The sequence below is a fragment of the Cyrtonyx montezumae genome, unplaced genomic scaffold (assembly GCF_038088225.1).
Source record: "Cyrtonyx montezumae isolate F1298 unplaced genomic scaffold, pur_monq_1.0 scaffold_0, whole genome shotgun sequence".
Classification (NCBI taxonomy): Eukaryota; Metazoa; Chordata; class Aves; order Galliformes; family Odontophoridae; genus Cyrtonyx; species Cyrtonyx montezumae.
The window spans coordinates 39,745,725-39,769,950 of NW_027071824.1; the positions used below are offsets into that span (position 1 = coordinate 39,745,725).

The 24,226-nt window shown below is 39.8% G+C and overlaps 1 protein-coding gene across 1 annotated transcript in view; it reads right to left on the bottom strand.

The window, feature by feature from the left end:
* Positions 1-5,987: 5,987 nt before the first annotated feature.
* ARFGEF3 (ARFGEF family member 3) overlaps positions 5,988-24,226 on the bottom strand; it is a 79,722-nt gene continuing 61,483 nt past the window's right edge. Inside the window, exons 22-35 of the mRNA XM_065733202.1 lie at positions 23,367-23,512; positions 22,697-22,876; positions 21,896-22,040; positions 20,661-20,783; positions 19,343-19,446; positions 18,830-18,974; positions 15,907-16,035; positions 15,191-15,367; positions 14,519-14,633; positions 13,856-13,958; positions 13,229-13,360; positions 11,610-11,740; positions 7,617-8,841; positions 5,988-6,869 (exon numbers count right to left, since the gene is read on the bottom strand). Of these exons, the coding sequence (XP_065589274.1) occupies positions 6,678-6,869; positions 7,617-8,841; positions 11,610-11,740; positions 13,229-13,360; positions 13,856-13,958; positions 14,519-14,633; positions 15,191-15,367; positions 15,907-16,035; positions 18,830-18,974; positions 19,343-19,446; positions 20,661-20,783; positions 21,896-22,040; positions 22,697-22,876; positions 23,367-23,512 (3,047 nt within the window). The 3' untranslated portion in view covers positions 5,988-6,677. The remainder of the gene's footprint in view (positions 6,870-7,616; positions 8,842-11,609; positions 11,741-13,228; positions 13,361-13,855; positions 13,959-14,518; positions 14,634-15,190; positions 15,368-15,906; positions 16,036-18,829; positions 18,975-19,342; positions 19,447-20,660; positions 20,784-21,895; positions 22,041-22,696; positions 22,877-23,366; positions 23,513-24,226) is intronic.

Below are 24,226 nucleotides of genomic sequence, written 5' to 3' on the forward strand. Positions count from 1 at the left end.
TAGCCTTGACGAGGAGGGAAGCATTACATCGCTCTTGCTGTTGGTATGAGAATGCATTCTGAATTCCACCATGCAGAGTGTAGCTGGCAGATATGTCTGGGGAGCATATGGCTTACAAACCCAGCACAATTTGGCTGAGAACTGGTACTTTGTGGATCTCTGCTGGTTTCTGCAGCAGCTGTGATGCTGGGAGCATGGAGCAGGGGAGAGGCACTGTCGGGACTTCAGTGTCAGTGAAGCAGTATATGTCAGTGTGTAAGTGGAATGTTAAGAGTTCAGCCACAAAAGTTACGTTTCAGGACACCTACGTGATAGAAAGTAGATGTCCTTCCTGTTACAGTGTTTTCTTTCTTGTTCTTGCTTTTCTTCCCCAAAGTACCATCTCCAATAGATTCACTGCCAAAAAGTATTTTTGCTAGTTATTGCTTAATGAGGGGAGAATTGCTTGTTTTGTGAAATACTGCAGGTATCTACTTGAACCTTTAATATCTCGGTAGCTTAAACCCTCTTACCCCCACTCCCTGCCCCTTCCCAGCCCAAACTCTGGTGTGAAGTACTGTAGGGCTTATTTGTTATATGGTTTAGATCTCAGCTCTCCTTGAGAAATAAAAACCAAAATTAGTTTGAAGTGGCTGAACTCCCCAGGCCACCTGTGGAAGCTGCAGTCCTGGAGCATTTCAGTCCTCCTCAGTTCTGCTACCTTTTGCTTGATTATGAACTGCAAAATAATTACCATCAGACAAAACAATATAATTTTACATTTGTATATTTATTCTACAACACAAGCAACATAAATAGTTTATAACTTTTTTTCTTTTAAAATATTTCCATTTCAGAATTCAGTCTGAACAAAATATACACAAAATACAATTTGCAAGCCAGCTTACAGTGACTTCCTGACCAATGGACACTGAAGAACCAAACAAAGCAGCACAACAGAACGCAGCAGATATAGGAGGGTGTTTTCCTAAAGAATAGGAGAAAGGTAGAGGAAGGAAACATGAATGAAACTGGGGAACTGCAGTTAGGTATGAACTCTGTAGAAGGTAAATCCAGTGTAAGAACTCTAGACGTTTACAGTCTCTTAAAGGCTCCTCCTGAATATACAGCTATAGAGGTGAGATCCTGGGAATAATGCTTTGCAGTAAAATGCTTTCTATGGCAGCCACTGTCATGGAAATAGAATTTGATTTTTATTTTGGAATAGGAGTAACTAGATCTTTGGCAAAATGGAGTGTTTACTCCCTTTGGCTTTCTATCAGTTTTCAGCTCTGGTCAGAGGGCCTATGAAAGTAAGTTAGCGGTACCATAATTAATGGCAAAAATGGAGGCGGGGAAGGGGAACTGAAAGAAGGTGCTCCCTGCTGTCACTTGATACTTTTAAATCTCTTGCTTTCATCTGATCCAGGAAATGGCATGCAGTGGAGGGCTCTGCTACTCCATGGCTTGGCCCTTCCTGGCTGCTTTCGCTCTGCTATCTTATCGTGTTTCCTTTGACAGAACTGGGGTTCAGGAGCCATGGCCTGAATGTGGGGGTGGTATTTGTCCCTTGCTGAGCTGCTAGCTCAGCTCTCCTGCTTCAGTTTACTTCTTGGGGAACAGCATTTCACCACAGCCTACACTAAGCAAAGGTGTGAAAAGGAAATGGGCCTTAATGGATGGAAGTGCGTAATTACTTTTTGATAAGTGGGATATGGAGTTGTAAGAATTGAAGTAGATCCTCCTGCCCCTTTTTCTTAAAAATAAAAATAAAAAATGCTTTCCATAAACCCAGTTCCCTGAAACAATGTGGCAAGGGAGAGTAAGCAAACCTATGCTTGTGAATTTGCCAAAAATAAAGAGGATTTGAGGGATCTGGTCCCACAGGCAAGCTCGTTATTGCATTAATCCAGGATCATGCGGTGTAGCTCCACTGATATCCACCGTCAGAATTAGAGCATTTCCCCTTCCTTCTGCTTCTAGTTCAAAACTTGGACCTCTCAGCATTAAGTGAAAAGAATGATGCATTCTTATGCTAGGTGCTTTGTTACTTTCTTTTTAAGCAAACAGCCAACCTGTCACGTTTGTCCAAAGCTGTTTAGTATGAAATGAAACAGTAGTTAGTATCATATATAAAGTGTATGTTGAGGGGCAGTAGTGGAAACAACACAAAGAGGAGGTGAGATTTCTTCCATGCAACTGTACAACTTCCTGGAGACACAGGCATGTTGCTGGTGAGGGCTTCTAATAGACCCTTATGTTGTATCCCTATAGAAGCTCTACTCAAAATCAGGAGGCTCAAAGAAGTGGGGTCAATAGCTGCCAGATGTTATCTACATTGCATAAAATCTAACATTTGTGCTTTTGTGCTATGGTAAGTTGGTCCTTTTATACTGAAGAAGGTATGTATATATATTTAAATTGATGATATTGCATCATTTCTTCCAAGAAATGTGGAATGATCAGAAATTGAGGAAAAAGAGATCAGCTATCTATCTGTCTATCTTGTTTCACATGCCATGTTCACTGATATAAACAGATCTTCCCAGAAATGATTATAGCCAGAGTAATGATTAAATTGTTTGCTTAAGCATAATCTTATCATACCCTCCCCCCTCCAAAAAATAAGACATGGGAAAGAAGGAGTTGCTTTTGTTTTGTCAAATTAAAACAAGTTTATCACTGAGTAATAACATTTCTAGAATGGGTTGCTAAAAGTGAAAATGGCTAAATTCTGCATGCTCAGTTTCCAACTAAGCTTGTACACAAGAGCTGGTTAGAAATGAAGGCTTGCTATGGTTGGCTTCTTGCACATTAAAAATGGATCTGTGCAAGAGTGAAGGTTCTAGCTCTAGTCTGGGGGCACTGTGATGCATGCAAATGTATGCTGGCTCTTGTGGATTTTCAGGCATGAGCTGTATGAAGGCCCACAACAGAGAAAGTGATAGCAGGAACCACATAGGACTTTCCCCTTCCTGAGAACTCGTAGTCTTGATTGCAGGAGCTGAAGGATTCAAGGACTGAGTCCAGAGTAGAAATATTCCCACTAATAACAATAGCTTGGGCATTCTGAAAGTGGGCCTAAGCTGTAGCAGGAGATGGCAAGTGCAGGGAGCACTCACAGCTGGACCGCTCTACTTGTTAGCCTGTTTGACACTCAAGTTTCATACTGGTCCTGCACTGAGTTCTGAAGATGAGATATCACTACATTCAGAGCAAATGGAGATTATGTAAGGTAACACGGGATATTTAGAGATGGGAGTTACCTCTTGGGCAAATGAATTTTACAGTAGAATTAAACAGAACTTTAAGCTCAAATTAAAGGCAGAGAACCTTATCAGAACACGCCACAGGTGAGAACTCTGGGCTCAACAGAAGCCAGCTATAGTCCAGAGAAAGTGTATTGTTTTGTCTGTGAAGAGATAAAAACTATGTTCCTGTATTTGGTATTTTACAAGAAAAGTTCTGCCTGGGTCTATGTAATCCCTTCCTAATATTTTTTTCCTGAATGCTGAATGAAGTCAATTATTCTAAAGTAAGTGCCTACCCTAGGAGAGAATTAAATCCTAATATCCTGATGAAAACAGATTAACCTGGAGATAAATGTTCTGATGCTTTGGTGGGGGTGGGTGGACTTGATGATTTATAGAGGTCCCTTCCAACCCCTACAATTCTGTGATTCCGTGATTCACCGGTGGTTTGTCCTATGCTGTCGTTACCTTGCACAGTGTGTTACAGGGCTATAAGTAAGAATCAAATTATGTTATGTAAGAAAGATGGGTGGAGGATTGCTGGATCTGCTGGATGTGCTTGGGGCAGCCAGAGCTAGGGGCAAGTGCCAAGATCCTTCCCTGGGACCATTCTGTGCAGGTTCCTTTGCCCTGTGCTGGCAGCTTTAGGCCAAGTGGTCCAAAGTATGAATGGAACGGAGCAAACAGGCCTATCAACTGGTGACTTCACACTCACCGTTTTACTTCCTTGGGGCTCACTAACATCTACTGCTAAAATAGTAGAAAAGAATCTGATGAACCAGCTCCACATGTTGCTCTCAGGTTAATAGTTCCTGAAGCAGCAGTAAGCTGTCCTCACCTGCTTACCATTTCACACAGAAGGAAAAGGAAGAGCAGCGTCTGCTAAATATTGCTCACCTAAAGCCTGCAGTTACAAAGATTCCTTCATACTCATCCCATCCTTATACATGATATTTCTGGGATGACGCAGTTACATGTGTCCTCATATGTGGTTCCCTAAGGGAAGGGGTATGGGTGAACAGAGGCACTGAGGGTGACAATGGGCACTTAGTGCATAATTTGGAAGGAGAAGTTTAAAATGCATTGCAATACAGCAGTGTTTTGGTCAAGCAGCTGGCTATGCAGGTAACACTGGGCTGTGCTGTGTTCAGGCATTTTCATTTCTCGAGCTTCTCTTTCTGATTTATAGGTAACTTGTAACCACGGTGTTTCCTAGATAACCAGCCCCCTTCTGGAATCCTGAGTGACCCCCTTGGTAGTGCTATCAGTTTTACTTCTCCAACATACATCAAGGACTTGCTTCAGTTTTAGGTAAGCACAGTGAAGCTCTCAATCCCTGAAACAAATGTATAATGAAAAACAGTGCATTTGAGTGTCCTTGCATACAGGTGTCTATTCTGGTTCTTGTTGTTGCCTAATGAATGTCCTGCTTTAAAGGCAGTTCTGTATAGATGCCAGACAAAAGGATTAACAAAATACAACCACCCTTTTACTCAACCTAAAGCTGTGTAAGAAAGACATGGCAACACTATCTAACAGTATGCTCAGGGCTTGGTACGTAATCTCACCTACCCCCAAGGAAGTATTCCATTTGTTGGGAAAACTGACAGTTGATAACATTAAATTACTTTTTAATAAAGTCAATGCACGCAGTAAGAATGAGTTGCTTTTAAGGAATTTTGGTGCTCCTGAAACAATTCTGCAAGTGATGTTCTGAAAGAAAGGGAAACAGTGTGACTGACACCGCAGAATAATATAGGAAAAAGTACTCCCCCACACAAAAATCTAGCAGTTGGCAAATGGGGAGTGGGTTATGGAGGGCAAAGGCAGGATGATAGTGAAACTCTCAGTAAATGTATTAGCTTGGGTGATGGCTATTCAGCAGGTCTTTTTGGACCAACCCTCTATTTTTTTTTAGGTTCAAGATGCTTAAAACATTTAGTTGTGTAAAGTCCAGGATTGATGTAAAAAGATGACAGTTTGAGGATGCAGGGACTGAAGCTGTATATTTAGTTGGTATGCATGTTTCAAAAGCCTTGGGAGAACATCATTAAGGGATCACCCAAGATTAAATCAGTTCTGACAAATTATTTAAACATCTAACCAACAAATGATGTAGTATGTGAGTACAAGTCCCAGGGGCTGTGACATAATTTTTGAATCAAAATAACCCTTCGCTGTGTCCAGTGTGAACAGCATCACATATGTATTTGACAATACAGTAGTCAACCCTTCCACTTCTCTCCCTGTTAATAATATTGGCAGATTGTAGTAGTCCTTATAGAAGCACTGCACAGAGATAGAATTTACCTATATAAGACTGTTCCCTCCTTGTTTACTGCAGCAGATGAGAAAGGGGAGAGAAACAGAATAGTTAGTTATGCTCTTTTCAGACTATTTTCCATCTTGATTAACTTGAATGTAGAATGACAGGCTGAGTTTAATGTAAGGTGTAAGGGTCCTTGCTCCAGTAGTTCTACCCAGAATTCTAGAGTTCCAGTAGATACTTAAGTCAGCTTAGGTGTAGTGTTGGTTGAACTGGAGGAACAATTCACTCTGTTGTGAGTGCTGGATACTGGCATGTAGGATGGCTGTAGCTTTGCTCTGTTGTATGTCTTCCCCTCTAGCTTCAGAGGAAACAGCAGAACAAACTTCTCTGTGGCCTTTTGGGGAAATTATACATGTGGGAAAATGATCACCTGTGATCATAGCTGAAGTAGCCAGGGTGGTGCTGTAGAAAAAGCAGTTTGACAGCACTTTTTTTTTTTTAAACCCCCCCATCCCCCCCAAGCATTACTCCACAAGGGTAATGAAGGGATGAATAGCCTGTGCTTGGCTCACCAGTTTAAGACCTGGAATACTTTAATTATCACTCACTAGCTACCCTGAATGAGACCAGATTTCAAAGGCTCTTCTCAGAACAAAATAAATTTCAACTTTCTTCAGTAGGAAGGCATGCACTGTTGTTATAATCTTTTTTTGGCTTTCCTCTCTCATGCTAATTTCAGAATGGAAAAGGTTACTCTGAACAAGTGCCACCTTTTTACTCATTTTCAGTTATACGGGGCTTGCTTGCCTGGTTTGATACTCATGTGCCAGTTCCATTCATAGCTAATTACAAGTGTGGAAGTTTACCTAAAGCTTGATGTGGCTCCCACTGTTGTACGTTTGAACTAAAATGAGGGTTACTGAAATGCATTTTGCCTTTAGGTACCAGCATGATTTACTGGCAGATTCTGGGGTCATTCCAGACCCTCCAGACACATTCATGCTTTGCCTCCTCTGCTAGTATGAGTGAAGGACACACAGTCTCAAGTGGATAGGGGATATACACCAACAAGCTCTTTGTTTCTTAATTTATCACCAACGAATAGGCAGTTAATGAACCCCAAATACCTCTGTGCTATGCATCTTGGCTGTCTTCTCCACTTTGTAACAGAGCACAGTTTAAACAATGATATCGTAGACACGGCCCACTCTTCCCAGCCATTCCCGTACTGCCTGACGGACACGGATATCTGTCACATGGCAAGTCAGCTGGCTGATGCATGGGAACACTGCTGGCTGGAGGGCTGTGAAAGTTTGGTCTGGCAGGGCCTGAATCTGGTTGAGAACTGTCAGCACCATGTTGGTCCATGCCTAGAAACAAATTGGATTAAAAAAAAAAGACTCTTTAGAAGACCTTTCCATATGGAGGAGTCTCTCAGTTGAGGCAGAAAAAAAGCTATCATCTTGTCACTGCAGCTTCATGAAGAGGGCAGAGTAATGCTAGCATATTAATTTAATGTTAGCTGTGTCTTGTAATTCAGTACTGGATGATGCTGTTTGACTTTGTATTTCACATATCACGATCGCTCTTCATCACCTATTATTTCATCTGATAGCAAACAAAGATTCCTAAATTTAATGCTTTCACTGAATTGCTTACTCGGACATGCAAATAACAAGTTCCTATTTAGCAACAGATCCCAATAGTTATGCTTTGGAATTAACAAAAAGCTTCTTAAATACAAAAGCATTGCAACACATATCCTCAGATTTTCAAGAGCCCAAAGTATGCCAGAGCCCATAACAGTAAGCAAAGAGTTCATTGTTGGTTGTTTTTAGGAAAGTGCAGCTTTGGCCCTAGTCACAGAAGAACTCTTGGAAGCTGTGCTGGTATATGCCTGATAACGCCTCCCCTAAAGAGTGACTTTCTTTTGATGGGTCAGAATGAGGTTTTTGTCAGTGCTAGCTGCTGAAATACTCAGTTCTCATCATGATGACTTATTTAGGTATGGAAGACATTTTATGAGGTGACCACAATTATTGCAATAAAAGCAAGTGAAAAACATTTCAGATGTATTTTAGCTTATCAAATGCTAATAATGGCAGTAAGTGTCCTACCTGTATCTGGGCCTCAGCGTCCCTAACAGATATATTCAAGGAGCTGACTGTGGATCCTGAGCGTGGTCGCTTCTCTTGTCTAAGAATCTCTGGGCCGGCACTGAATGAATGCCTCATTTGACCTTGGTCTATAAGATGTTGTGGCCGCTGGAGTACAGGTGAGTCCTGTCCTCTGGAGCCCAGGAGCTCCCCTTTCTTTTCCACTTTGACCTCTTTGGTGAAGGATGTCATGGCCTGCTGCTGCTTTCTTTTCTTGTATTCCGTCATGAACTTAGAGATGGTTTTGTCGGTGGCTATGGTGTAGATCTTGTTGCCAGCGCTTTCCCACCATTCTTTTTTCCTGGTTTGTTCTTTTTTCTCTGTCTTTGGACTTGAGAGCGGAGGTAGTAGCAGCATTTCTCCACTTCGTGGTGTTAGGATGTCTCCCAATTGGTCCCTTGTTTGACTCCGGTCATCTTCTGATGGAGTGTCCTTTCCAGACTGTCCTCCAGTTGATGGGGTGGAGGTCTCTGAATGAAAGGATGGTAAAATGAAAAATGGGTCACCTTTGAACACTGGAGGCTCCTCTACGTTATTCTCCAGGTCTAGGTGCATCTGGATATAGTTGTTGCACAGTTCCATGCAGAGCTTATGAAGTCGCTTGATCAGCCATCCCCAGTCTGCATTGCTGACAGGCTGTACACTCAGAGATGGTATTCGAGCCCTCCACTGTCTCTTCTCTTTTCCCCGGGGGGGACTGACCTGGGCAGTTTCTTCAAAAATGTCTTCATCTTCTGAAGAGCACTGCTGTGATGAGTCAGTGCTTCTCTCATCATCTTCAAAGAGGATCCTCTTCACTTGCTCTGCAGTGATGTTCTCCTGGTTTGTCAGGATAGCGCAAATCAAAGCATGGAAGTAAATATTGAAGCTCATTGCTGATTGGCGATACAAGTTGGCAGCTCCACTAATGCCAGACACTTTTTTCAGCAAGCACTTCAACCCAGGTCTGCTGTCAAACTCTCTAGCTGTTCTGTATGAGTCCAGCAGCAAGTCAAAGATGACAGCCAAGTTTTGCATGGAGATGTACCTGAGAAAACCAGCTAGCTTGTTTTCTGGTACTTGTATTGTCATTTTCTCCTCTAGGTTAGAAGGGCCTTTGACAAATTCTTCCAGTAAGATGTCATATAAATTCTGGAGCAGTACTTGGTGTGACAGCAAGCTCACCACTATTGTCCTGAAAGGAATACTTGGTAAACCAAGCATAGGAAAGAAAAAAATATATAAATGTATGTTATGCTTTCACTAGAAGTATGGGAGTATTTCACGTTTTAGAATCTAACATGAAAGATGCACGTGAAAGGCCAAAATCTTACAGCCTTGTTACAAAGAAATGGATGAACGTGAAGTTGTCTAGAATGGTCTTTCAGCCTTCCTAGAAGGGACAATTCTTGCATCGTGTTAAGTAAAATAACTGACCAGAGCAAAAGCATTAATGGAACTTTGCAGAGGCAGTATTAGAGAAAGCTCTATTATTTATTTATTTCATTATCTTCACTCAGATTAAATACTCTGGCAGCTACAGGCACTCTTAATATTTTCAGACTGCTACAATTAAGGAATTTGTTAACACAAATTATGCAGCACTTTTGCCCTTGGGCCCTGAGTACATTTTCTTTTTTTGCTGTTGATGAACTCAAGGCTAAGAATCATCCTTAAAACCCATTCACTGACATTTCAGCAAACCTTAACTTTGCCATGACAAAATTGAGGCTTACGTTGGTTTACCATTTGCTTTCCTTTTCCAATCTCAAAAATAAAATACAAAGAGCCAACCAATAAAAAAAAATCTTCAAAAACAAGCAGTGCAATGGAACATGCAGAGAAGCTTAAGTCTTGACAAACATTTACTTTTAAGACTTCAGTTTGAATACTGAGATCCTAGCCCTATTTCTTACATGTAACACTGGGTGATTCTCTCCTGTTGGATGTTATGAGCTGTTCTAGATCTCACTGATATTTTATTTGCACAGGGAACATACAAATGGCAAACTCCCCCAGGCAAAGTTTTTAGATGATTCACTAATAGTATTGGCAGGCTTATAGGCAGGGAAGGTTAAAAAGAGTTGGATTGCATTATATTTAAAACAAGACAGTGGCATCTTGCAGATTAAAAATTATAAACTGTGAAGCCCATCTTAAGTTACTAATTGTAAAAAAAAAAAAAAAAAAAGTCTGCATCAGATTCAAGCTGTGATATTTTAGAGTCAATGCATGATACATACTTTCTCTGATCTAGGGAACTGTGAGGGAACACAGTTTAAGCAGCATTATTACCAGGTAAGAAAGACTTTTCTGTTTGTTTTCAGGGTTAGTTCATCTATGTCAGCCCACTTGCTTACTATAGCTGTAGCTGTCAGCGCTGATACAGTGGTTAAAATTAATAGTCTTATTACCTGACAGCAGTACAATCTTGATGAACATTGTGGGGAAGTAGTTTTCTGCTGTAAAAATCATCAGAGACTGTGACTCAGAAAATCTCTTTAAGAGCACATAGAGAGTTAAGAGTCAAGAGGTGTCAAGAGACATTCCAAATTCCCCATTCCAAAAGCGGAAGCAGTATGGAGAAGATCTAATCTCTCTCTAGTAGCCGTTGAGGCAATTCACAAGGACAACTGATTGAGACTACTACTCAATTAATTACAAAACAAACAAACAAACAAAACCAACAAATAAAACCACCAGAAAACTAGAGTAGAACTATGGGTGAAAACATGATGCCTAAGCTGGTTAAGGACAGTATTTTCTTATTCTGACTAAAGTTTGGACCTACAGTATATAATTACTTTTTAGGAAGAATAAAAGCTCCCTTACCCCAGCTTCCTGTGAAACAATGCAGCATCAGGGAAACAAAAGCAAAAGGGAGAAAACTCCACTAAGGTTAAAGTAAAATTTCAAAGGCCACAGTTACTAGCATGCAAGACTGGCATATTACTGTGCTGCTAGCAAGTAATATGAAAAACAGTGACACAACCAACTTTTCAGCCATTCTGGTGAAAAATGAGTGTTGCTGGGGTAATATTTCCCCATCGGGGAATACACTTTTTGCAGTTCTTAGGCAAAGAGCAATGTGAGATCATTCAGAGTTGTATTAATTGCAAGCTTTATTCGTTTAAAGACAAACTTCTTGCTCGCATGGTCTTTCTTCCTGTCCACTCAAGGAAGGGCCATCACATTCTGACTTCCAGTTGCATGCAATAGTTTAGTTTTGAGTGAGAATGCCTGAAGTTGTTCAGAAGCAGGTTTGGTAACTGGTATAATACTATTTTATATCATGTATTATATACCTTGCAATATAAACACAAACCCTGAATGCAGCACTAATTCTCGACCCTATAATACTATAGTGGCTGTCCAAACAACCACGTGCAAGCAAAAAGAAATTTTCTTTGTCAGGATAAGACTAAGTGTCATGCATTACATAGTTTTCTGAGATGGCAAAATACAAACAGTTTTCTTCAAAAATAAAAAGTGCCAAGCAAAAACAAAAGTTCCCTAAACTAGTATGCTGACAGCTTTGCAGTTTTTCATGTAGCTTCTTTATACTGCTTCAGATTATCCATTAGCCTATTTCAACCTTATTAATCCAATAATATGAATTTAAAAGACCAGTAAGTGTATTAAAAAAATAATTTCATTTGCTAGGTATCATTACAAATACAACAGCACTGAAAGCTTTCTTCAAATTTTTACTCTTTTAAGAAAAGAATCTTAATATGAGGAAGTATTAGGAAAAATCTTTCTATAAGAATTCTTTGCCTAGTTTCATCTACTTACTTTATTTTAAAGCTTTGTGTGACCTCCTTCAGGTATTTGCAACCTACAAACTCTTAGTATCTATTAGAAGTCTTTTCAAGAGACCTGTAGAGAGGCATAGCCTCTGTTCCCATCTCTGCCAGCCTGACAATAATCTTATCTTGCTTTTAATAACAGTGTTCTCCTGAGAAGATATTTTACCTTCTCTGAGTATGTCCATTTGGTTTCTTATCCGGTGGCAGGTCAATGACGAGCACACATGACTGGGCATGTTCGAACCCTTCCTTGTTGCTAGGGGTCTTTGGGGAGCACTGAGTCTCTAGCATGAAGACCTAGAAAATGACAAATTACATAAAACAATTAGGTTTAGCACTTGCAGTGGGTTCATGGAGGGTCTGACAGCAGAATTTCATGAACTGTGGAAGAGCTATGCCAACTTATTTTACAGTGATGAAAGGAACAGACACAGAAAATGACAGATGTACTTTTTCATTTAACTTGTACACAGCATTATACCAAAAGCCAAAGCAAGCTTTCTATTGCCTGTATACTACTACCTGTAAGTACCACATATAGCAAAGACCTGTTTACATAGAAAGCCCATTCAGCCTAGAAAGGTTTGTTGTTGGAAGGTCAGTTTTCAGACAGAAAGAGACAACAGCCACCTAATTTGTAGTTACTTGGGAGGTAAGCAGTGAAACAACTCTCAGTTGCCATAGCTTTTGTTTCATAGCTTAGTAGCTGCATCAAATCCTTGCCGAGAAGAACTCAGGCAGTGCCTCACCAGGGTCTCTCCTAGAGACATTTCCTACTTTATGAGCTTTGCCTCTCTAGAAACTTAATTTCAAAACACTTTCTATTCAAACAAAATCTACCACTGACATGTTATTTGTGATCACAAATCCTGAACATCTGAGACATCCTAGATTTTCAAGCAGCTTCAGGATATGATTAAATCAGAAATTGATACCAAAAACAGCCAACAGAAGTTTTACTCCAGCTGCTTACCCATGAAGAAACTGCCATATAATACTGACAATTTAAATATACCCTGCAAGCCATTAAGTCCAGTTTGCTTATTTCAAGGAACTTGTTTCATATAAATACTTTCTCAAAATGAACAAATCTCACTGTAGATAAAACAACCCTGAGAAGGTTTTCTCCCAGACTACTTTGTTGACTAGGGGTTAGTGATGACTTTTTTATTATCATTTGTTCACTGTCAGCATTATCTTCTAATTCTCAGTATTCTTCTTCTCTCCAATCCATACCCACACATTTATGGACACACAAAAAAAAAAGTAGATTCCTCTTAAAACTCTGAATTGATTGGTTGAACAAATCTAGTTTTGCTAGTGTAATATCTCTGCTAGTGTAATGTCTCTGTTCCAATGTTTTTTTTTTTGCACTTTGAATTCACCACTCTGAACAAAATAGTCAGAAATGCATATGATGTTCTAGGTGACTATTCATAGTGACACTCTTTCCCTGTCAGAAAGGCTTCCACTGATGTACATTAGAATTGCCTTTTTTAAAGCTATACCACACAATAAGCTCATAGTCCCGACCTATGCACCTACTCCCAGCCAAGTACTCCCCCTAACGCCCACTTACCCTGTAAGTTTTAATGTTTTTGTAATGAAAGTAATGAAAAGTTTTTCTCACTACTAGTGTTAGATAAATAAATGATAGCCTAGCAATGAGGAAGTCTCACTGATTTGCGCACAGGGTTTGTGAGGATGCCTGTGCTTAAAATGTGCTCAAAGAGAAGCACCAAGTTTAAAAACTTCTCCAGCTTTCCATGAAATGTCAGTCTCTACCTGTTGTGCCATGGCTCTGATTCTCCAATATTCAGCTTCAGCACTCGGTGAGAGAGAGGGGGCTGCCACCTTCACTTCACAGGCATCTCCACTAAAGCTTTCAGAACCACTGTGGAAATAGCCCAATAGGTTCTATAGAGAAACACAACATCAGACTTTCACTGTGAGTTAAATGAAGTCAGTGACTGTAGAATTGCCGAACCCGTTCATGTGTAATACAGAATTCACAGTTAGAGTGATCTTTCCCGGTACTATTGACAGACCACCTGCTATTCAATATTCAGTGTGTTTGATGCAAATGCATTGCAACAACTTAAGCAGTGGTGAACTAAAAGAGAATTTTTTGTCACATAGCGGCAAGATTAGAAATCATTTATATGGAGCATGCAGCAACAGGATCAAGAAAGCAACTCTATCTTCTGTCAACTTTTAACCAGTTAAGAAGAACCGGAACAAAAGTTGAGGATCTCCTGATTTCTTACCGTTGGGCAATATAAAGTTAGTGACTACTGTTGTCTGTAATCATTTCCTCTAGCCCCTGTATTCAAAACTTGTGTGCCTGTGTGACAACCTGTCAAAATTTAGTGTCTATAATTAGTTTTGACTGTTAGGAAAAAGGCAGTTTACCTTTACTGGCTCCAGAGTGGCAGAGAATGCATCCTGCAAGGCACAACATGCAAGCCTCCACATCTCTTCAGTAAAAACAGGTCCTGCTGTCACTAATACATACCTACAAGTAGGCACACAGGAAAATGTTACCATAAGAACTGAACAGTTCTCACCTGAAATGGGAGAAGGTTGAAAACTAAAGAAAAGTACTGCTAATTAACTAGCTAATGATATTCAGTCTCCTAACTGATTTTCTGACTGCTTTTTCTTTGCTTTTCCTTCTTAAGCAATCCGGAGAGGAGACATATGTTCTGTAAGCATATAATAGAGTGCTTATTTTGACTATGACTGCAATAAACTGAAGACTGTAAAGATATCCACTACATCCAAAGACCTGTGAACTCCTACAAGAAAGCCTCTTAATTATTGTTCCTAGGGATTAATTATTGACTAACCGTACAAGTATTTTTACAGGAACGACACACACAGCAATGTCCAAGACTACAGATTCTGAAGTAGACAGAAAACAGTTAAAAAAGAAAAAAGGCTGATAAGTAAGTCTAATATAGAGATATATTGCAGACTGCTTCTGAGATTCCAGCCACCTCCATCAGTCCACAAGTACTTCAATGATATAGATATCTTTTTTTGAATATGCTAACAGAGTGAGGAGATTGTTACCTGATACAAGAGCAGCCAACTCTGGAAATAATTTCTGTTGGTTCTGCTACACAGGCAACCAGCAACTTGAAAAGATCTTTTAGCATAGTGTTGATCATATTTTCATAACCAATATCTATAAGGAAAAGACACAGACTGGTTTTATTTAGCACCACTGCTTTTGTGCTGTAATTAAAGATAGTCTCGCTACACTTATGCAATTCAGAGACTTTGCAAAACCAATACTTTTTATGCAGATATCAGTAGAGTTCAATTTTGAAACATGCATCACATCCTACTGAAATGATAACTTGAGGTTAACAATATAAAATGTCTAGACTTCAGCTGCACTACAGAAATTCTGTTAGCTACTGTTTCTGAATGTTATAGCTCTTTAAGATCAAAGTCTAGTCTTCTTTTGGAAAGTGAAATAAACATTTTAATTAATGAACATTTTAATTTTGAAGTTAGCCCTTGTCTGAGCAAGTGTGTGGATTAAATAACCTCCACAAGTCTCTTGCAAGTTGTATTATTTCTATTTCTTATTAGAAAAGAAAACAAACAAATTCTTAACCCTCCTCCTCTTGTTTTACAATTAAGCAATCAAAAAGCAAAGAAGTCTCCTCCCCAGGTAGCTATTCAGTAACATACCATCAAATGACTGTCAGGAAATTTTACAGTGTTAGGACATACCTGAGTGTATGAAATTTTGAATGTGCTCCACTACAAGTTCACAAGAAAGGCCAATGGCATGCTTGAAATTAGCAGATGCCACATCCCAATAAGAGTGGTCACCATGGCTGCGGTGGAGCCAAAGGGACATCGTGGGAAGAAGAAGATGTACAACTGCATAAATGCCAAATCCTGGGCCTTAAAATAAACACAATGATGGGTGTATATTTCTACTTACAAAGCCTACATTAAAGATACATTTGTTAATTCATTCCAAGCTTGAGGCCAGGGGTGATTCTAAAGAAGGCAGGCTCTGAAACTCTTTTCTCATGGGTTAAGAGAGTAATCCATTGTAGATTTAGTTGTGAGGTTTAGTTCTGAGTACAGGAATGTTTACTCAACCATGAATCTCCTGTGCTTCCCAGGAGTCTATAGGACTGTATAACTTAATCAGTTTCCTGGACTCCAAGCAAATGTTTCTGTAGCCAGAACACTGCACTTCTCTATTTGTGCATGCAGGACTTCAACATACTCCTACAACATGCCTTTTTATCACCATGAAACAATAGGCTAACTGGAACCACAAATCCCATTCCAAGGAAATTCCATTATATTTGAGCATTTCTCTGCACAGCTCTACTGTGAAGAGTATCACAGTTTATAGATGTGGGTTAGAATTCCAGGAGGGGTCAGGCCAGGGCTCCAGTAGCTTACAGTTTATCAAGTCCTTTAATTACCAGGTGTCTTTGCAACATCCCGTAGCAATTCAAAGAGCAGATCTAGAGTAGGAGGTTGGTGCTGGCGGGGACAGTTCGATATGGCAGTTGTCAATTCTTCCAGCAGAATAATCCACACATTGATTAGGCCTACAAGTAAGGAAACAAAGTTTAAAAAACAGTGTAATACTGCACTGACCACAGTTGGAACTTACTTGCTCTCAGAAAGTGATGGAAACTAAGGAATTAACTTAAAGATAATAAGCATTTTCTCATTCGCTACTGCTGTATAATCGTAGAGGGCAATATCAATTTTTGAAAATATTGTTTCCTTTTCTTTCCCTTTAATTAAGTTTCATGTTTTGTCCCACTCTTCCTCCTCCACACACTTTTTTCTCATCAATTCTAAGTAAGTTTGCTAACCCCACCAGTCCAGTTCTTATTTTTAAAATTTTCAAGACTTGATTGACAAGTTAGCTAATGAAAATTGGATCTTCTAGTTCTTTCTTAAAAAGAATATAAAATGCAAAGCCTAATAATGAAATGAATGCCCTCTGAAGTGTTTTACAGAAGATGCAGATGTGGTACCTGTTACCTGTCCAAAGAAAATGCACAACCCCTTCCAATATGCTTTGAATTGTCCCTACAAAAAGATTCAGCTAAACTAAACGTGTTTTATTTACACTTTGAAATTTCAATTAGAAAAATTAAGCCTGTAAGAATGCACAGGAAATCCTGCAAGCAGTACAGTTGTATGTGAGACACCTAACCCTAAGGGATTTCATTAGTACTGCAAATCCACCCAGAATAGTTTGTACCTGTTTTGTACAGAATTATTTAATTACCTTTCTAAGTAAGGAAACAGCACACAACTCAGCACTAACTGTGGTTATCTTCAAATCTGGAAGAGCTGAGAAACATTCTCTTTTAGCAGTCTCTTGAAGAATTTGGCATGGAATCAAACACTATGAAAATATATTGCACCACCCTACAGCAAAGTAAGCTAAAACATTTTGCAACATCTTGGAACCTGACTTCTCATAGAATCACAGAATCACCGAGTTTGAAAAACACCTCCAAGACCATCCAAACCAATTGTACAACTCCCACCAATATTTCCCCACTAAACTGTCTCCTTCAGTACAACATCTTATGTTTCTTAAACACCTCCAGGGACTGTGACTCCAACCACCTGCATGGGCAGACCGTTCCAGTACCTGACCACTCTTTTGGAGAAGAAATTTTTCCTAACAACCAACCTGAATTTCCCTTGGTGCAACGTGAAGCCATTCCCTCTAGTTCTATCACTAGTTACATGAAAGAATACTTTCAGGGAGTTGTAGAGAGCTGTAAGGTCTTCCCCTGAACCTTCTCTTCTCCAGACTAAACAATTACAGTCTCCTAAGATGCTCCTCAAAAGGCCTGTGTTCCAGACTCTTCACCAGCTTTATAACCCTTCACTGTACACATTCCAGCACCTTGATGGATGCCTTTCTTGAAGTGAAAGGCCCCAAACTGAACACACTACTCAAAGTATGGCCTCACCAGTGCTGTACAGAGGGATAATCACTTCCTAGCTCCTGCAGGCTATGCTATTTCTGATACAAGTCAGGATGCCATTGGCCTTCTTGGCTACCTGGGCACACTGCTAGTTCATGTTTTAGTTGGGTGCCTACCAACACCCCCAGGTCCAGGTCCACTTCTTTCACATAATCTTCTAGCCCCAAGCTTGTAGTTGCCAGGGGTTGTTGTAGTCAAAGTGCAGGATCCAACACTTGGTCTTGTTAAACTTCATCTCATTATCCCTAGCCCAGCAATTCAGCCTGTCCAGATCCCTCAGAGGCACCTTCCTACTCCACGGCAGATCACCACTTCCTCCCAACTTGGTATCATCTGCAAACTTACTGAGGGTGCACTCAATCCCCTTGTCCAGGACACCAATAAAGATACTAAACAGGACAGGCCCCAGTACCAATCCTTGAAGAACATCACTCATGACCGGTTGCCAGCTGGACTTAACTCCATTCACCAAAACTCTTTGGGCCCATCCCTCTTTACCCAGCAAAGAGTGTACTTGTTCAGGCCTTGGGCTGACAGTTTCTCTAGGAGAGTACTGTGGGATACAGTGTCAAAGGCTTTTCTGAAGTCTAGGTGGATGATGTCAACAGCCTTTCTCTCAGGGACCACAGTACCTGGGGTGAGGCATTAGCTTCTGTTTTTGTAAAGTCAGTTTACCTAGTATTGTTCTAATGCATTACCAGCTACTACTTCAAAGGGCCATCATGGGTTCAGAAGCATTAGGTCTGCGTTCCTCTACTTCTTGGCTCCGTGTACATCTATTTTCAGTGTTCTTCAAACACGTGGTTAATCCACAACCCATAAAAGCAATACAATAACCAGGAGAATAATGTTCCTTGTTTTTCTGGAGGTCATCACACTTCCTACAGATTTTAGTTCATTTGGTTCAACAGACCATGGCACATAAGTTTGGACACATACTTAAGCAAGTATTCTTTATCTGTGTAAACTTTAACTCAACACTGATAAGTTTTCTGTGAAAGGAAGGACTGCCAGAATCAACCTTAAAAGGTTTTCATTCCTGTACTGTAGCTGTGGTTTCAGAAAGTACTTTTGTGTTTGCTCTCAGACATGTATTGGTTCTATTATAAATATCAGGGTAATTAATTTTTTTTCATTTAATTACAATGCTAATGCATTCTCCCATGACACTGGTTGCATTTTTCTCATATGTGAGCTGTAGCTTTTAACATACAATAATGGACGTGACCTGAACTCCAAGATGTATTTGTATATAGACAACAGGCACAATAAATTCTGTGCAGTTTTTCCCCTCCTTTTTGCTTTCAGCAGTTGGCAAAATTTACAACAACATGTAAAAGAAGCAACTGACTAATCTTACATTTCTTGCTTTCAGTGCACTTACCAGTGTCATCATCAAAGTCAGAAAGGATACACTCAATACCATCCTCACTGCTAGCTGACTGCTCCTGCACTCTTCGGGGCACATTAACCAGCCGGCTACTGAGGAAAATAGGTTTCAAGGGCATTTTGTAGATTTTGGCTAATAACTTAAAAAAAAAAAGAGAAAAAAATACATAGGAGAAATGTTACTACTTTCAGCTGTTTTACAGTAACTATTTAAATAAGAACTTATATCACTCTCAATGTGTTATTGTTAGGTTTTGAATGTTTTTTCCCCATGTTCTCTTCAGCTCTTAGTGCTGTTACCTCCTCACTTTTCCCACTGATAGCTGGCTCAGTACAAATGAGGGTCCTTCAGATTGCCAATCTCTATCTGGCATTGCAGCCACTTACCAGCAGCCATATAGCAAATTCTGTTGTTGTTCATGCACATTACTAACCGGTGATGCAAAGCCTCAAGGTCAGGACTGTCTCCTAGGCCATGATAGTACCCATGCAAGATTATTCACCATACCTGAGAACATCTCCTGAGGTAATCAAGAGCGGGAAGGCACAAGTCTGTAGATGCTGATCCTGATCCTGGCACACAGTCACCCATCTCCTTACAATCAACTTCCCCTGGGGATGGCCAAGTCAGCATTGGGAGGGACAGAAAAGAAACAGGATTAGTCTTTGTTTCTCATGTGGTTGTACTCTAGTGCCTGAATAGAATGCAGAAATCATCCTTTGTCTGATCTTATTAGATAGCCTTCAGATAACTGAATGATTCTCATATCTTGCTTTTTGATGTGTAACCACAAATGGAATGAACTTATCTCATGAAAGTAAGAAACTCAAAGAAATATGACAGCATTTCTACAGAAGGGAGGCAAGTTCTCCTTGCTGCTACCAGACAAGCAAGGTTGTTCCTCTTTTTCAGTAATAATTACTGTTTCAGTCTGTCATCACAAGCTGAATTCTGCCCCCGCTGACATAAGTGGTGAAATAACTTCATAGGAAATGAATAGTTGCAGTTAGGTACTTACAAACCTTAATACCTCTGTGGATCCTTTGGCTAAGTTGTATTGATACACATAAAGAAAAAACAAAGTTCAATTTTACTGCATACTAGAAATTTTGCAGTTCACATATGGGAAGAATATACCAATTTCACAGTTCAATGAACTGCAAGGACCAAGACAAGCAAAGGAACCTGTGGGCAGAATGACCCAGCAGCACTCTCCTTTATTCTGAAGTTTGGTAAAACATCACAATTATACTGTGACTTGACACATCCAGTCTCAGTCTCTGCTGTCAGCAGGAATGCAACAGAAAAATTAACACTATGATCTCAATCAAGGTTCAGCAGGTTTTCAGCACTGCATATGCAAAACAGTGCTGAGGTGGGAAAAGGTATAAAGAAGCCACGTGGCTTTGACCTCTGAACATGAGATATATCACCTGTTACAAACAATCTGTGCTGTCACTGCACAATGTCATGGTCTTATCTTCATTATTGTACTCTTTTATTTTTTAAAACTGAACTTAAATGAGTCCTGATGTAAATAAGATCAAATGACAAAAACATTTAAAAGAGAGAGGTGTATTTTTGCTGCTATAATAACCTGAATCCTTGATAACATTCAAAATGTTTCTGAAGTTCTCCCTTAATCGTGATTGTTGTTTTTTGTGTATTTTTTTAAATCATTTTGGACTTAATTCTTGAGAAATTGAGACACTCCCTCTCTTTTTCCTACCACACTCTGTATTACAAAGCAGGATTCTCATTTTTGGCAGAATAAAGTTTGACATACCATAGCTTAATAAAATAAAGGGAAAATAAAAGTATTTACCCAGTCCTTTCACAAACTTCATAAGGCACATAATATAACTGGTGGCGGCATTGGCAAAGACCTGGATGCTGTCTGTGTTTAGAAATGCTTCAAAGACATCAAACACTGGGGCCTGGCATTTCCCTGTAGAAATAACATGATGAGGACATTTCCCCATCCCCATAAAGATGAATTTCCAACAGTTTATCAACAATTTAATTTAATCCGTAGAACCAGCTCTGTTCTGGGCAGAGACAGTAATGCTCTAGTGATCTTAGAGGTAAAAACTAATATACTTTTTTCTTTTGCTCCCAAGGCAACTTGTGCAACTCTATATTGAAAGTAATGCTGACTCCCTTCTTCACTATATCCATAAAAAATATCAGCTTACCAGTGCCCAAATGGTAAGGGCAGGTATGGGTACTCAAACTCAGTTATGTAGCTAACACTTTTGCTGGGTGGAGCCTTAGCGCTGTCAAGACGACACAGCAGTCACATCAAAAACTATTCTGACTCTTCTGTTACAGTGACAAAATAGCATGGTTTTTCCTAAGTAGTCAGTCAGTCTTCAAAGGCTGTATACACCTGCATTTTGCCACTGATGGTACAAGATCTGACAGACAAAATTCAGAAGGCAAACCATATCCCTCCATGCATGGCTTATCACATTAATTAATCTGTCAATGTGGCAAAAGGACAGATTAAAATTATTTGTCCTCACTACCCAGGTTCCATATGAGAAAACTGTGGGATAAATTGTACAACAAACATGGTTTGTAACAGCACTAGTAATAGCATCCCTGTGATTGAGTGTTTGGACAAGTACCTGCCTGGACTACCACACCAGCTGACTTAGATGTGTAAGAGCAGGATGTGATGTGGTAAGAAAGATAATCGACAAGAGAGGTGGTGACTATATGCAGTCACTGAGCAGGGGCAGCAACAAGGGCCCAACTATGCTCAGAGTTCTGCTCAAAATATTCAAATAGATTTGAAGCATTTCTTTCTTATTCTACTCATCTGCCAGAACTGAAAGGACAAAAAGTAAATTATCTCTGCTTTCATTCTCCATCTGATAAATCAGATTCTTTGGTCAGTCCTAGAGTATTACAGTGCCACTGCTATAACTGTGAGCTATACTGTTTCAGAGCATCTGTTCACATCAGGCATTTAAAATGTACTGATTTATTGTGTCCCCAAGGAATTAAATTGGGAAACAAAAGCACATACAAAACAGCCAGCACTGAAGTCCTTACCCATAGAATATTCTCCTACAAGGTACTCTTTAACCTCTGACTTATTGCTGCTGTGAACTGTTTCCAGGGCACTGAACAGGGGTCTCCATCCTGACTGGATCTGGGTAGAACACATTTCCACCAACTCTCCTATGGAGGTGACCACCTGCAAACAGTGTAGGAAAAGGCTCAAAGAATAAAACCAGAACTGATACATAGCTGGACCTGCAGAAGGAATGAGGAAGACTTTAAACACGTCTAGATATACTCTTTTGCCTGGATTTCAAAATTTTTTTTTTGTTTGATAATTTAATTAAATCACTTTGAAGCCAGATGCACTTCTACTGAAGAACTAGTCTAAGCAATAAACAGGTAAGTGGACAGGGACAGAGTTCTGAAAACACAGTGCTTCTGCAATTGCACAAAATCATTCTCTAAATGTACTGTTCTAATACCTGGCATACTAGAACCTTGGGAAATAAAACAATTATTTGGTAGGTTAAAGTATCATGTTTGGGTCTGCTTCTGAAGGAAGACCTGACTGAAGAACATATCATTTAGCAATTGCTTTACAAAATAGAAACACTAAGCTACTCTGAATGGCAACATATCAAGGCTCTTTTGAAGTACAGAAAGATACCTGTACGCTACGATAATGCTGGCTTAGGTGGGCAGAGCCCTCATGAAATCCTGAAGCTAATTGAGGGACACCATTTGAAGGGCATTTGGGAAACGTTCAAGTAGACCAAGTGTGCTCTGGTGACCATCCTTCTTATGGGCACAGGAGGTCAGATACAGACACCCTAACCAGGGCTGACTTGCCTGGTCTTGCACATCCTCATCACACAGCTCCAGCTGCATGATACGCTCAAAGGGGCGGAAAAGTGACTCGTTGAAGTGAAAATGAGAAGGCTCATTCCAGTCTGTCAGCACTTCAGTGAGGATGTCATGGATGAAGGAAACAGCCTTTCGAGATACATGCCTCTCCTTGTGACAGGCAGCCTGCAGGGAGGGGAAAAGTGTTAAGACTTTGCCCAAACACAACAGCTTTTCATGATGCTGAACCCTAATGGGAGCTTCATTATGAATGTAACTAGGGAGACCATTGCAAAGAAAATGGGAAATTACTGCTATGAAATTGGATGACTGAGACTATGAGCTGCTTGGGGTCCCACAGACGCCTAAAGAACTGATGAAAAGTGAAGGAGCAGAGAGCTAAAAACTAATTAAACAAACTCCACAGAACAGATCTCTTGTTAAGTACTGCCTTTTGTTGCTACCAGGTGACCACTTCCCTTTTAAAAGTTTTTACATATATACACCTTATTTCATAAAAAGTGGCATTTGATCGTGTTTATATTTGGCCATTTATGGAACTTAGAAGTGAAGAGAACAGACCAAATAGGACACGATGTTAAGACCACTGAGCCTTCTACAGCTGCTTCAGTTTTGCCATCCCTTGCACACATTCCCATTAGCTCCTCAGTCCTACCTCCACCAGATGAGGTGCCACCAGGCTCCAGCAGCGCATGAGGTGGAGTAATGGGCGGGATTTACTCCTCACAATTCTAAGCATGGCATCACCAAGTCGGAACAAGTGAAGTGCACTTCTCCTGTCCTGGGTAGATTTTACTTCCCCTACAAGGAAGTAAAACAAAATAAACAGAAGTGTAAACAAACAGCTGCTCCATCTCTGGAGGACTAAAGAGAAATCAGGTTAGAAAATAATAATAATCAGCCAGAAAGAAATTGTAAAACACAGCTTATACCTGGGTAGCTAAAAGAACAGGAGATAAACCCAAGCATTAAGAATAATGCAATAAAAACACTTCATTTTTATTTTAGTGAAGACTTTTTGGGAACATTTTTAAGAGAAAGACTTGGGAAAGTAACATATTATAATTCAATTACAATATCCAGTATGGGTAAGCACAGTGTCAATGGTTTAATAGACCAGTTACGTAAGGAGGTAAACGATTGATAATGAGAACCTAAACAATAGTTGCAAAAACCTTTGGTGACATCTACAGGAAAGAATAAAGACCGCAGATTATTTAGCTTTGGTTTGTCTTTTGTACTTACTACTGTGCAATCGGTGAGAAGCAGAGAATTTGAGAAAAGGATCATGTGTGCCTACTGAGAACAACTTATCTTCCTTTCCTCTTACAATACTGCAAAGCACTCTTTGTTGTCTCATTATTTTAAAACATGGGCATGCCAATTTCAATGCAAAAATAGGGCAATAAATTGCATATATATCTTAATGTTAATGTCATTATTACTGACCACTGTTGATTTACTGCTACGTATAAAATAATGCTATAACTTTTGTTTTATTAAAATAAAAAGGTA